At 55.4% G+C, this 13,574-nt stretch overlaps 1 protein-coding gene across 1 annotated transcript in view; it reads right to left on the bottom strand.

Moving 5' to 3' along the window:
- Nucleotides 1-13,574, bottom strand: part of ATP2A3 (ATPase, Ca++ transporting, ubiquitous) — a 24,752-nt gene that overhangs the window by 2,595 nt on the left and 8,583 nt on the right. Inside the window, 11 exon segments of the mRNA XM_010847466.1 lie at nucleotides 329-446; nucleotides 981-1,098; nucleotides 1,545-1,678; nucleotides 6,037-6,122; nucleotides 6,719-6,921; nucleotides 7,886-8,106; nucleotides 9,701-10,036; nucleotides 10,203-10,421; nucleotides 11,835-11,960; nucleotides 12,361-12,492; nucleotides 13,542-13,574. The exon segment at nucleotides 13,542-13,574 is cut by the window's right edge and continues 1 nt beyond it. Coding sequence (XP_010845768.1) covers nucleotides 329-446; nucleotides 981-1,098; nucleotides 1,545-1,678; nucleotides 6,037-6,122; nucleotides 6,719-6,921; nucleotides 7,886-8,106; nucleotides 9,701-10,036; nucleotides 10,203-10,421; nucleotides 11,835-11,960; nucleotides 12,361-12,492; nucleotides 13,542-13,574 — 1,726 coding nt within the window.

Below are 13,574 nucleotides of genomic sequence, written 5' to 3'. Positions count from 1 at the left end.
GTGTGGTCTGGGGTCCCAGAGGAGGCAGTCAGCGGCTGCCCAGTCTGTGTCTGGGAGACCGTCCTGACAGTGCCTGCATTGCGACAGGCTCAGCTCAGAGAAGTCAGAGGGGAAGACCCAGAGCAGGGCACAGCAGGCCGGGCGGGGCAGGGCTGGCAGCGAGCGAGGAGAGCGAGGCAGCCCAGCCCTGAGTGGTGCTCCCATCGGCAGCCTGGTGAGCCCAGGGCCCCGGCCCCTAAGTGCAAGACCCTGCCGACACCCACTGCAGACTGGGGGCGGAGGCAGGCGGGGAGGTGGGCCGGTAGTGGGGTCTGGGGCCTCCACTCACCATCCACGTGCTTCCGGGACAGGTACTTGAGAGCCTCGTCGAGCAGGATGACAGGCAGAGATATCTGGAGCACCGCCACCCACTGACGCCCATTCAGTGGGGTCACTTGGAAGATGAGCTGGGATGGGGGCGTCTTAGTTAAAGGAAGGAGTGCCCAGAGCCCCCCACATCCACCGCTTCACACACCCCCGACTACAGTGGACTCTTCACAAACACGTCTAAGATGGCCCCCCGTCCCGCCTCCAGATCTGTGTCCACTCAGTCTCCTCTGTCCCAGGCGCCCTCCCCTGCTCTCACCCGCAGGACCAAGTCCTTCTGTCCTGGTGGGAAGTGGGAGGAATTCTGCACTGGCAAAGGGCATCATCTTTCCTCCTGTCCCAGCCTTGGGGGACCTCTTTTTTTTTTTTCTATTTTTTTCTCCCCCTACCTGTTCTGTTCCCCAAGTCTGGGAGGGATGTCCTGAAGTGGGGGACACATCTGGCTGACCAGGGTCCAGCTCCATGTGGTCAGGGAGCACCATCAGACCTCTCCCCCATCACAGCCACCAGGCAGTTTCACAAAGAGGCCCCAGAAATGCCCAGCCTCAGAGGGGAATTAGGGCCCTGTGACCCCAGGAGCCGCAGGAGGGGAGCAGGGCTGGGCAGCGACTCACAGGCAGGGGCGGCACAAGCAGAATGAGGAAGTGCAGGGCCATGGACATGGCCACGGCCGCCAGCAGCCAGGGGTTCAGCCAGGGCGGCATCCGCAGCAGTGACTGGTTCTCCGACACGCTGTTGAGGGCACACGGGGCGCTCACCTCAGGCCAGGATGCGGGCAGGCCCCACTCTGGTCCACCACCCATCCCCCAAGTGAGGTGCAGGGAGGAGCTGGTCTGAGTTTCAGCATCGTCCTCTAAGATCCGGAGTGCTTCTGGGAATGCAGCCAGGAGGGGTGTGTGGCTATTGCCCACTCAGCCCCCAGGGGCCAGTCCTGGGGCTCGGACCCCCTTTCTCTGACCCTCAGACCTAATCCTGGCCCTTCTATTCTCTCAGACCTCAACCATGTCTCCCTTGATCGCCTGGATCCCAATTCTAGCCCCCATGGGCTCTCAGAACCCTCCTCTGGACCCTTCTGACCCTCAGACTGTAATTCTGGACACCTCCACCCCCAATCCTGGGCCCCTACTGACCCTCAGCCCCTGTCCCAGCCCCCGCTTCAGGCCCCCCTGCCAGCCCACCTGTTCAGGGCATTGCACATCTCAATGGTCACCAGCACAGACAAGGCCATGGTTGTGGGGAAGCGTGACTCAAAGACCTCGCAGTCAATGCCGGCGAAGACTGGATTGTCCTCGGAGCACTTCAGGAAGTTCCTCTGGGGGCAACCAGGTGAGATGGGGTGCAGGCAGAAAGAAGAGTGGCGGGACCAGGGCATGGGGAGCCTCACCCCACCCCCTCACCCTCAGCTTACATCTGAGGACACAGTACAGCCAGTGCTGCTGTGGAGAGGGAGGGGTGCTCGCCCAGGGAGGGGTGCTCGCTCACCCAGGATGGGGACAGAGGGCCTGCATTGTGCCAGGGGGTAGGGCAAGATGTACTGCGGTGGGGTTGTGCTGAGAAAAGCGAGAGCAGCTGGTATGAGGCTGGGGAGGACGGCAGGGGGCCCTGGAATCAGGGGGTGAGGGCCTAAGTATCAGAGGTGCAGGGGTTAGGAGAGGCAGTGATTAAATGAAGCCACCAAATGAGTTGGGCTTCCCCAGTGGCTCAGAGAGTAAAGAATCTGCCTGCAATGCAGGAGACCCGGGTTTGATTCCTGGATTGGGAAGATCCCCTGGAGAAGGAAATGACAACCTACTCCAGTATTCTTGCCTGGAAAATCCCATGGACAGAGGAGCCTGGTGGGCTACAGTCCATGAGGTCGCAAAGAGTCGGACACAACTGAGCAACTAATGCCAAATAAGTAAATGCATATGAGAATCAATCAGCAAAATTATACTTGAATAGAATTCACCTTTAGCTGGTAGAAGACGAGGCTGTGAGCGTGCGTGCTAAGTCGATTCAGTCATGTCCAACTCTTTGCAACGTGACCCTATGGGCTGTAGGAGCCAGGCTCCTCTGTCCATCGGATTCTTCAGGCAAGGATACTGGAGTGGGTTGCCATGCCCTCCTCCCGGGGATTTTTCTGACTCACGGATCAAACGCAAGTCTCGGGTCTCCTGTACTGGCAGGCAGGTTCTTGACCACGAGTACCACCTCGGAAGCCCAGAAGATGAGGCTACTGGGGCCCTAGTCATGATTATTAAATAAGATTCCATTCACACCTCTTCATTTCTGCCTCTGAAATCGAGCTCTACCAGACCTGCCCTTCGCTCATGACAAGGCCTAACACATGCATGGTCAGGTGATGGCTTGCTACACAGCTTCTGCACAATGAACAAGGAGCTCTCAGGACTCAATAAGGGAGGTGGCACTTGCCCCTGTGGCCCCAGGGGAGTTTTCTTCCTGCCCCCTGAACCTTGCTCTCAGAAGCTGCTGTAACAAGATGCTGAACCGAGGCCACTAGTGAGAACTTCCGTCTGGTTCTCTTCCGCACCATGGGGATTCGCGTGAACATTCACAACCATTACACAGCTCTGTTCTCCAACATCTGGCCCCTGGAATCTCCTCTGAAACAGTGATCCTTTTAAGATTAAAGTTTAGAAATGAGGGCCACGTGCTGCGAAAATAAGCCTCAATGAGAAATCTGTAATACGATCAGCGGCCTGACCTCCTGCCCAGGAAATCCATCCCTCATTCCCCACACGGCATAAATGCGGGTAGAGCGACTCCGTCAGCCTGAAGGGACTGCTGGTTCTTTCCTCTCTTGTGCATGATGCAAAATGATAAAAGACCATGGCTTGGCTAGACTTCTCTCTTGACAAAGAGATGGAGAGTCTTATTTAAATCAACAGAGGAGGGAATTTCTCCAAAAAAAACTGAGCTCCAGTATTTGGGACAAGTGCACAGCTTTATTTGGCACTGATCACAGGGCAGAGAAAATGTCCTAAACTTTGAAACCACCCAACTGACCAAGAGGACAAATGTTTTTTCGGGTTGTGTCACCACTGTCAGGCCTCACCTCCAGATCTTAACGGTAAGACCTTCCTCAAACGTGTACACGCAGATGCCATGCACACACCTCCCATTTGGGCACATGTGTGCCTGCATCCCTATGCCCGCGCATAGGGAAGACAATGAGAATAGAATCACATGGAGGTGTTTCAATAGATTAACATCCCGGGACTTCCCTGCTAGCACAGTGGGTAAGAATCCGCTTGCCAATGCAGGGGACACAGGTTCGATCCCTGGAAGATTCCAACTGCCACAGAGCAACTAAGTCCTGAACAACCGAATTCCATGTGCCCTAGAGCCTGTGCTCTGCAAAAAGAGAAGCCAAGACAACGAGAAGCCTGTGCATTGCAATGAAGAGTGACCCCTGCTCACCACAACTAGAGAAAGCCCACGCACACCAACGAAGCCCCGTCACAGCCATACAAAAACAAAAACACCCTGCCCAGTTCCGACCTTCTGGGTCTCAGCAGTGAGCGCCTGCACTGTGCCTGGGTCCTGGCCGCAGTGTGGCCTCCTGCACTGTTCATCAGAAGGTGCTCAGGGGCTGGAACTTCTGCCTCGCAGTTTCATCGTGAGTACCCCTCCCCCGGGGGGTGGCAGGCCTGTTTCTCTGGGTGAAGCTACTGTTCTCCCTACTCCTTCCCTTGGCCTCCCTGGCTATTTCCCATTCGCCTTCACCTGTGAGCCTCCCTCTGGGTTTCATTAACATTTACATAGCTCTTACCACGTGCCAAGTGTTGGTTTAGGCACTTTATATGTACTGACTCGGGTAATCGTCTGGATAGCCCTACGAGGCAGGGTCTATTACCCAGTTTATATGGGTGGAGAAATGAAGAGAGAGGTTAAGTAGCCTGTTCCAAATCACACAGCTTGTGTGTGATAGAACCTGGGCGTGAACCTGGGCGGCCAGGATCCAGGATCTACTCTCCTGCCTTTATTCAGCATCCCTCCAGGAATGCTAGCAGGGCTCTGGGCACCTCTCCTGAAATTCCAACACCTGCAGCTGAGAGTTCTACTTTAGGTCTAAGTCTTGACCACCTCCGAGTTCCATAGCCTCCTGCCTTTTCTCTGCGGAAGCATGGCTCACTATAAAACGTGACCGCCCATTTCCCTGGCTCTCTCCCCCACCAGACGGGACACTCTCTGCAGATACTCTGCCATTTCAGTCACCACCATTGCTCTAGCAATTTGTGCCTGGCACAGTCAGTGCCTAACAGCCACTTCTCGCCCAAGTGGATAAATGAGAAATGGAATGATCTGAGGACAGTTGGGAAGGTGGCCCCAGGGGGACTGAGGGCTGACTGGTGGTGGGTTGGGATGTGTGTCTACCAGGACTCCAGGGGTCTGGCTGGGGTGACCAGGGAGGAGGTGGAACTGAGATGCAGATGGAAGAAGAGGGAATTGTTTGCAAAAGGGCAACTGATTTTGACTTTGGACTTGGTGAGTGCACTGGGACCATGGGCTATTCCATAGGAGGTATGCAGCTGGCTGTATGAGACTGCTCAGAAGGTTGATATGGGGGGAGGTCCCTGGAGATTTGGGCTTCATAGCCCAAAGGAGGGTGATAGTGGGATAGGAGGAAGGCTGTAGCAGGACGGTCAGCACACCCCACTCTCCACCTGCCGCCCCTACAGGAGCTGCAGGGGCAGGTGTCCGATCCATCTGCCAAGGGCTAGGGGCCACCAGCCTTTGGGATAGGGGTCTGGGCCCAGGCTCTGCACTGCTGCCAGGAGGGGAGCCCCATGTGCTTGAGGGTTGGTGGGAGAAAGAAAGCACCCCCAGCTGCCTCCACCTAGCTGTGAACCCCAGAAAGAGCCCTCACACTGCCCCTGGGGGTGGGGAAGACTGTTTCCCTGACACACCCAAGACGGGGGCAGGAAGTCAGGGTCCCTCTCTTGAGCTCTTCTGTCTACAGGAAAATAGAAAGGCTAGCACACCAGAGGAAGGAAAGTCTACATCCAGGCAGCTCTCTCCTTTAAACCAGAAACCCACCACTGGCCTGGCCAGAATTCCTGTGACGGTTCTTTCAAGCAAAAGAGATGCGTCGGCTGCTCAGACAGAAGGGCGGATGGACAGACAGCAGTTGAGGTCAGGATGGAGGTGGCATCTCCTTGCTTACTTCCAGAGCTAGGCTGAACTAAGCCAGGCCTGTGGTGTGCACCTGCCAGCCAGGGGACTTCAAGAGGTCAATGGGTCCTTTCCCCAAGAGACAGGTTGGCTATAAAAGCCTGGAAGATTCCTTCCCTCCACTACTGATCACTTCAGTCTGACCCTCTGCCAAAAGTTCCACCATTTAGGTGCTCCTATCACTGAGCCCTCAATGTTCGGGAAGTTTCCCAATAAAGGTAAGGCTTCCGGGCAGTGAAGCCCTGAGGCCCCCTGTAACTGAATGACAGGGGGAGCGAGCAGCAGCTTCTCTGGCTCGGGGGCTGTGCTGCTGTCTCTAGGCCTCTGGCGGCTTCTGAGCTTGTTTCCTTAAGTGGCGGGCGTCTACAGGTGTACAGGGGTGGGGAGGGACAGCCACTGGCCACCCGTGGGGTTCTGGATTCCCTCTCTCCTGGAACTCCAACAACAACACCTCTCAGATGACCCCAATGGGCTTCCTGGCCATCCCTTGCTTACCAGCTGGTAGAAGGTGACCTGCGGTCCCTCGGCATCATATAGGAACCACCAGGTGGCAGCAGCCACTGTGGCCAGGCCGACGTACACTGTGGGGAGGGCAGGAAGAAACTGGCTATAGTGCACGCCTGTGGTTTTCTGGCATCTGATTCCCTTTCCCAATAATCTGCTGAATCTCTGTCAGGGAACCACTCTCTCCCCTTTAGTATGTAGCACCTACCCTCAGGGTCAGCAGTGGCCCTGATGGGCAGTCAGCATCTGCTCCAACCCTGGCCACAGCAATTGGCAAGGAGATAGGCAGGTGACACGACATGGGTGGAGAACAGGCCTGAGAATTTCATCCTATTTCTACAGAAGTGATAGGATAAGACTCTTTCTTCTGCTTTATTTGGGACTGTAATGGGGCAAGTCTGAGGACTGGAGCTTTGGCAACCATCCTGCCATCCCAAGGGGCACCTGCTTAAGAATGAAGCTCAGGCAGAGCTAAAATATGCCAGTGACAGTCTGAGGCCTGGATCCAGACATGCCTGAAGCATACCTAGTCTTTTCAGTTACATGAGTCCACATACAGTTTCTCTTGACATAAGCCAGGCTGAGTCATATTGGTCTGGAGTTTGTAAGTGTAACTGATACAAGGGTCTTAGGAAACTCCAGGAATCCCTATGAAAGCTGGGGCCCCACTCACCTCCAATAGCCAGATATCGGAAGAAGAGCCAGCCACTGATGAGGGCCTCTCGAGGGTTTCGGGGTCGTTTCTCCATAATGTCCAGGTCTGGGGGGTTGAAGCCCAGGGCTGTGGCAGGTAGGCCATCTGTGACCAGGTTCACCCAGAGCAGCTGCACAGGGATCAGGGCTTCGGGCAGGCCCAGAATTGCTGTGAGGAAGATGCTGGAACCAGAGTCATGGGCTTGAGCCCCCAGCAAATGGAAGGCCCAGCTGCTACTCACACCCGAGGCCCAGGAGTGCCCCCCACTGTCTCTGCAGCAGCCCCGCCTCACTCTGCTAGTTCTGATGTGTGTGCACGAGTGAGAAGTGGGTGCATACACTCTGGTCACACTGGGCCACCCCAAAACCCCCAGTCTCAGCTCTGGGGCCTGGATAGACCCGTCCTTTAGGCCTCTTCCATTGAGGACAGGACACAAGTTCTCTTTAAGACACACACACAGACACACACATGTGGACAGTGCGTGCCTGAGCAGATACACATTTGTTCACAGATGTGTGCAAAACACCTAGTACAGGACACACAATCCCACAAACATAAGCAAACATCTACACGCTTGCCCTGACGTGCACAGATGCAGAGTTCTTACACGGCCAGGCAAACGTGCGCTCACCATTCGCCATAGGCGTCACTCACTTGTGAACCTAAGTGTGTACACGATTACATGCGAGCACAAATCCTCGGTGCTTGTACTCATGCCCAAAGATGAACAGTAAGTCACATGCACACGTGTACACAAGCCTCTCACTCAGGCACACACCCTGTGTGCACACACACAAACATATTACTGCCCAGAGGTGAGGTGAGTTCTCCCATCTCGCAGGACTCTGAAAGTGGGAAGAAGGTCATGGCTGGAGGGATGCCAAGGGATTTCTCCAGCACCACCCTGGGGATTAAGGTACATCAGGGGTTCTGGAGAATGATGGGTGTCCCTGTTCCTGCCCACCCTGAGGTGGGACTCTGGAAGGTCCCAGTCTTCCAAGGAAGGACACGGGTCCCGTCATCCCTGCAGCCCCATCCCAGGACCAGGCATTCTCCCTGTCGCCCCATCCCAGACCAGGCATTTTCCCTGTCCTGGGGATCCACAGCTGGTCCAGAGGGCTGGGAGGACGGAACACAGGGCCTCACCAGACAACCTCGCCAACGTTGGAGGAGATGAGGTAGCGGATGAATTGCTTCATGTTGCTATAGATGGCCCGGCCCTCCTCTACCGCGGCCACAATGGAGGCAAAGTTGTCATCTGAGAGTACCATCTCCGCCGCTGACTTGGCCACGGCCGTGCCAGAGCCCATGGCAATGCCAATCTCTGCTTTCTTCAGGGCTGGGGCATCATTCACTCCGTCTCCTGTCTGAGGGCCAGGTTAGGGGGCTTCACACCTGAGAAACTTCCCTGACACCTGCCTGACTCCCCTCCCTGAGCCTGTCGCCAAGTTTAGGGGTTGTCCCCGAGGAAGCAGACAGCTGAATGGAACCAATGGTGAGGTCATGAGCCTAGAAACTGATCTGGGGCAGAGGCTAAGGACAGGGCAGGGAGTGCAGACAAGGACAAAATTGAGAAGAAGGTCAAGTTTAAGGTCAGAGAGGATGGTGAGGTGAGGACGGGAAGAAGGTGAGTCAACATTGAGGGCAAAGATGAAATCAAGGTGGGATGTGGGGTAGAAAATGAGACTGAGGTTAAGGACAAAGTTAAGTTCAAATCAGGAATGAGGTGAAGGTCATGGCCCAGGTCAAGGGTCAGTTAGGGGTTGTAGTTAAGGTGAAGGCTGGAGCCAAGGTGAAAGACAGGGTCAAGAATGGACTTATGTTCAAGATAAAAAAATTAGATTAAAGGAGAGATCAAGTCCAGGCTATGGTCCCTATCAGGAAAGATGTCATGGTAGAAGTTAGAGTTGATGTCAAAGTCAAGATCAAAGCTGAGGTCAACAAAGTAATAGATTGTTGGGGGGGGGGGTCAATGTCAGGGATCAGATCAGGGTCCAGGTAAAGACTGGAACTCGTATCAAGCTTGAATTGAGTAAAGGATCAGTTTAAGGTGTTTAAGGTTGAGGTCAGGGACCAAGTCAGTGTGAAGGTCAAAAATAAGAGCCAAGAACAAGTTTACAGTTGTGGTCAAGTCAAGGTTGGTGCCCAGCTCATTATCAGGTCAAGACTGAGCCACATATAAGAATTAAGGTCAACATAAAGGACTGGGATAGGCTGGAGGTCAAGATTATAATCTGAGGTCAAGAGAGGGGAGAGTGAGATCTAGGTTAAGAGTAAGATCAGCATTGATGAAGAGGTCAGCAATCAAGAATGAGACGGAACAAAAACTGAGACCAAACCCAGTGTTCATCCAGAGGGGAAGGGATGAAGAGACGGGTATTACAGTGCAATGCCACTGAACAGTACACGAAAAATCATGGCACTGAGTCCCCCAACAACATGGATAAACCTCAAAGGAAAAAGGCCAGACAAACAGCAAATGCTGTATGATCCCACTCATGTGAAAATCCACGAGAGGCAAAATAATCCATGATGCAAGAAAAACAATCAGAGCAGAGACTGCGAGTCGTGGCTGGATGGAGAAGGTGTGTAAAGGAACCTCATGGGTTGATGGTAAAGTTCCCTCTCCTGTGTGAGGGCAAAATGTACTGATGTCTACAACTGAGTCTGAAATGCATTAAGGAAGCTGGGTTGAAGGTGGGTAGAGGGACAGGTATGCGATAAAGCAAATATACCTATGCTATTTACAGACTCTAGACAGCAGATATTTACAGGCATTCGCTATAAAAATCACTTCAATTTCTCTTTGGGCTTGAAATTTTTTGAAATAAGATGTTGGGAAAAATAAGAATGAAGCAGAGGCAGGGGTTGGCCAGTTGCTCTTTCTAAGCCCTGTGGTCAGTGCTTCCCACCATACCCCAGGCCGCCACCTCCCCGCAGGCTCCCAGCTTGTGGCCTCACCATGGCAGTGATCTCATTAAAGGACTGCAGGTTCTCCACAATGCGGGACTTGTGGGCGGGCTCCACCCGGGCGAAGCAGCGGGCCGTGCGGCAGGCATGGCGCTGCTGCTCGGGGCTGAGGTCATCAAATTCGCGGCCCGTGTAGGCCTTGCCCGCCACGTCCTCCGTGTCCTCGAAGATGCCAAGCCGGCGGCAGATGGCCACGGCTGTGCCTTTGTTGTCCCCTGTGATCATGACCACACGGATGCCTGCCTGGTGGCAGCGTGCGATGCAGGCAGCCACCTCGGGCCTTGGAGGGTCCAGCATGCCCACGCAGCCCACGAAGGTCAGGTCCGTCTGTAGGGAGGGGGCAGATGCCAGCGGGGCCTGAACCCATCCTCAACCTGCCACCTGCCCAGCGCTGCAGGCGGACACACGGGCCCGGGGCCCCAACACCCACCTCCTCCTGCACACCCACCTCATACTGCAGGCGGACACACAGCCCAGGGGTCCCAGCACCCACCTCGTACTGCACAAACTTGCTGCAGTCATCCAGTTGCATGTCCTCCTTCCTCGGGGGCATGTCTCGGGTGGCCAGTGCCAAGCAGCGCAGTGTGTCCAAACCTGAGCCCCAGTCCTTGACCTTGGCCAGGATCTGCTCCCTGGAGGTGGTGTCCAGGGGTACCGTGCGGCTCCCCACACGGACTGAGCTGCAGCGCTCAATCACACTCTCAGGAGCCCCCTGCAGGAGCGGGACAGGGGAGGAGACAACTCGGTCAGTCGAGACCCCTTCCCTCCCTCCTGCTTAACTGTGAGTTGAGGCCTAGATCTCAGGTAAGTAAGGTCACTCAAGGGACACACAATAAGGGGCGCAACAGAATCCATCCATCTTTAAGAAGGTTGGTGCAGGAACCAAGTGGGCCCCACTGTGAGAGAGCCCAGAGGGTAGGGGGGCTCACATAGAGTGTGACGCAGTGTGAAGCCCACAGCAGAACACCCCCCCACCCCGGCAATTAGCCTGCAGCTGAGAAGGCCTGACGCAGCATTTTGGGGGACAGGGTGGGAATGGCACCCTCCTGCAGACCCTGCTGCCCTGCCAGGCTGGTGCTCCCACGATTCCAATTCTGTAGGGTGCTCTGCATCGGGAAGTGGGCTGAGCCCTGCTGGGAGACCAGAAACAGAGCCCAGCTGAGGGTGTGGGTGATGTGGCTCTGGAGGGTGGTCATGGGGTGCAGGGCTTCTCACTGGCCTTGGGGTCTCACCCTGGACCTCGTCCCAGGCCTGGAAAAAACCTCTGAATCCTCCATCAGTGCCTCATCCCTCTCCCCAAAAGGTACCCCAAACACTAGGGGGGTTTTGTTTGTTTTTTTGTGGCCGAGCCACAGGGCAGGCGGGATCCTAGCTCCTCGACCAGGGATGGAACCTGAACTTCCTGCAGTGAAAGTGTGGAGTCTCAACCACTGGAATGTCAGGGAAGTCCCTTGACATATATACATACACACTATATATATATATATATATATATATAGTCAAACACTGGGTATTTTAAGAAACCCAAACTCCCAATACAGAAGCTTTTTGTTTTAAAACAGGTTTAAACCCCCCACTACAGGTTTTAAAACAGATTTTAAAGATTTTGCTTTACTCTGACTCCTACTTCATATTCAAAATCAGTGACAGGAAGGACTATGCATGAGAGTCTGGATGGAGCTGTTTCCTTTCCTCCTTAGGACTGTTTCCAAGACACAAAGCACCAAGTGTGGACACCAACCACGTCAACAGTCCCCATCAGAAGCAAAAGGGCTCCTGAGACAGTCCAGCCTGACCCGCTATTCAGACAGGGACCCAAGGCCCACGTGGGAGACGGTGGCCCCGAGGTCGTGCGGCAAGGCCGTGCCTCTCAGATCAGACCTGGGACCACAGGGAGGGGCAGGCCTCAGCATCTGGCCTGGGTTTTACCTGCCCGACACCGGGTCCCCCTCCCAGTTCCCCGTGGCAGGCTGACCACCCTCATTCCAGAGGCATCCCTTTGCCGAGGGTCTCCCACCTCCCCCAGTGTCCCACGGCTGCAGGCTCTGGCTCGTCAGAGGACTGGAGAGCAGGCCCCCGGGGACTCCAGGTGTGCAGAGGCCCCAGGCCGGTCAGGCAGGCCCACCTTCACAAACATTTTGCTGCCCTGGGCCACCAGGCCAGGGCGGGTGGGCGTGCAGTACACTGACATGGACTTCCGGTCTCGGGAGAACTCCAGGGTGAATTCCTTCTGCATCAGCTGCTTGATGACCTGCGGGGCCCGGGTGGGTCAAGGCGTGAGGGGCAGGGCCAGCGATCCTGGCTGCTTCCTCGCCAGCTGCTCGACCCCGTGAAGAGCCTCTTGCTCCCTACACGGTGGTGAATCTATCCTCTTCTAACCCCAACATTCAAGGCCTCCATCTCCCTCTCCAGCCCCAGAAATGCCCCAAAGTTGCCATTTCCTGACGAGGCTGGGTAATTTCTGACTCCAAGTCCTTGCCCACACTCAGCTGTTCCTCTCTTTTTTCCCTAGACCAGTCTTACTAGGTAGGCATCTGAGGTCCTTCTTCCTCCCAGAAGCCTCCCAGGACTTCCTTCCCCTCTCTCCCTTCTCCCGATGCCCCAGAAGCCCCAGCCACACGGACTGTGGCCAAGGCCCCCATGCTGCTCACCGCGTTGCAGGCGCCAGCTCGTTCCACCCGGGAGAGAGTCTGCAGGTCCGTGTCAAAAACATTCATCTTCTCCACCAGGCATGTCAGGGCCGTCTCCGTGGCCTCTCCCACCTTCTCATACACACCCTTGGTCTAGAGGGGCCCAGGTACAGGGAGTCAGGGTCGGGGCAGCCCCGGTCTCACCTCCCATTCACTGCCTGAGCCTTGGAGCTCCCAGGCGCTCCTGCTTCCCTCCCTCTTCTCTCCCTGAGGCTTCATATGCCCCTGCCTCCAGCACTCTTCATAGGCTCACAACAGCCAGTGCCCACCCAGGCCACTGCTACCTCCCTCTTGAGCCCCATGCCCACTCATGCAGTTGCTGCCCGTTGGGCTTGATTCCCTTCCGACCCTCGGTCTACCTCCATCTCTCTGTATGTGCCACTCCAGTGACTGTTCCGGCCAAAATGGCAGCTAGAAGCTACCTGAGCTCCTCCCTCTTTCACCTAACTGGTCACCAAGTCCCAGGATTTTGGCTCCAAACTCTCTCCAACCCATGCCTACTCCCCTCTTCCTGAAGCCCCAGCCAGGACTCAGCTGACATTTCTCGGGCCCAGATGACCACACAGGGCTCCCTGGCCCTGGTCTTGCCCAGTCTGTTCTGTCCTCCACACTGAGACTTAGGTGATCTTCTGTGAATGCAGATCTGACCATATCACTCCCCTGCTCTATGCCCTTTGCTATCTGTCTGCTGCCCTCAGCTGGGCATCAGACTGACTTGGTCTGGCCAAGTGCCCCCATTCAGGGGCAAAAAGCCTCCCGTGTGCACCATGCTTCTGCTCCAGCCACAAGGAAGAGTTCACTGCCTAGATCACATCAGGTTATAGTGGCCTGTGGACCGTTTCTGGGCTGTGCCTTTTGCTTTAAACACTTCCTAGTGTTTGTCCCCTACACCTCTTCTCCCAGGCATCCCTGGCCTTTCTGCCTTTTACATTACAGTCCCCCACAGCCCAAGAGCCCCAGAGCAAGGTTCTAAAGCCAAACCGAGGAAGAAGCGGGGGGCAGTGTGGATGGCAGTGCTCCTGGGGTGTGGCACTCCCAAGCGGCAGGGACTTCCAATCCTGGGAGCTTGGATACTCTGGGAGAAAGGTCTGTTCTGAGCGCCTGGATACTAGGGAAGTCACTGAAAGTGGGTAGGGACCCACCTCGTTGTAGTCCAGTGCTGAATCATTGCACAG

This window comes from Bison bison, unplaced genomic scaffold (assembly GCF_000754665.1).
Source record: "Bison bison bison isolate TAMUID 2011002044 unplaced genomic scaffold, Bison_UMD1.0 scf7180017864249, whole genome shotgun sequence".
NCBI lineage: Eukaryota > Metazoa > Chordata > Mammalia > Artiodactyla > Bovidae > Bison > Bison bison.
Note: the sequence above shows the minus strand (reverse complement) of the source record. Positions and strands in the feature narration are given on the sequence as shown.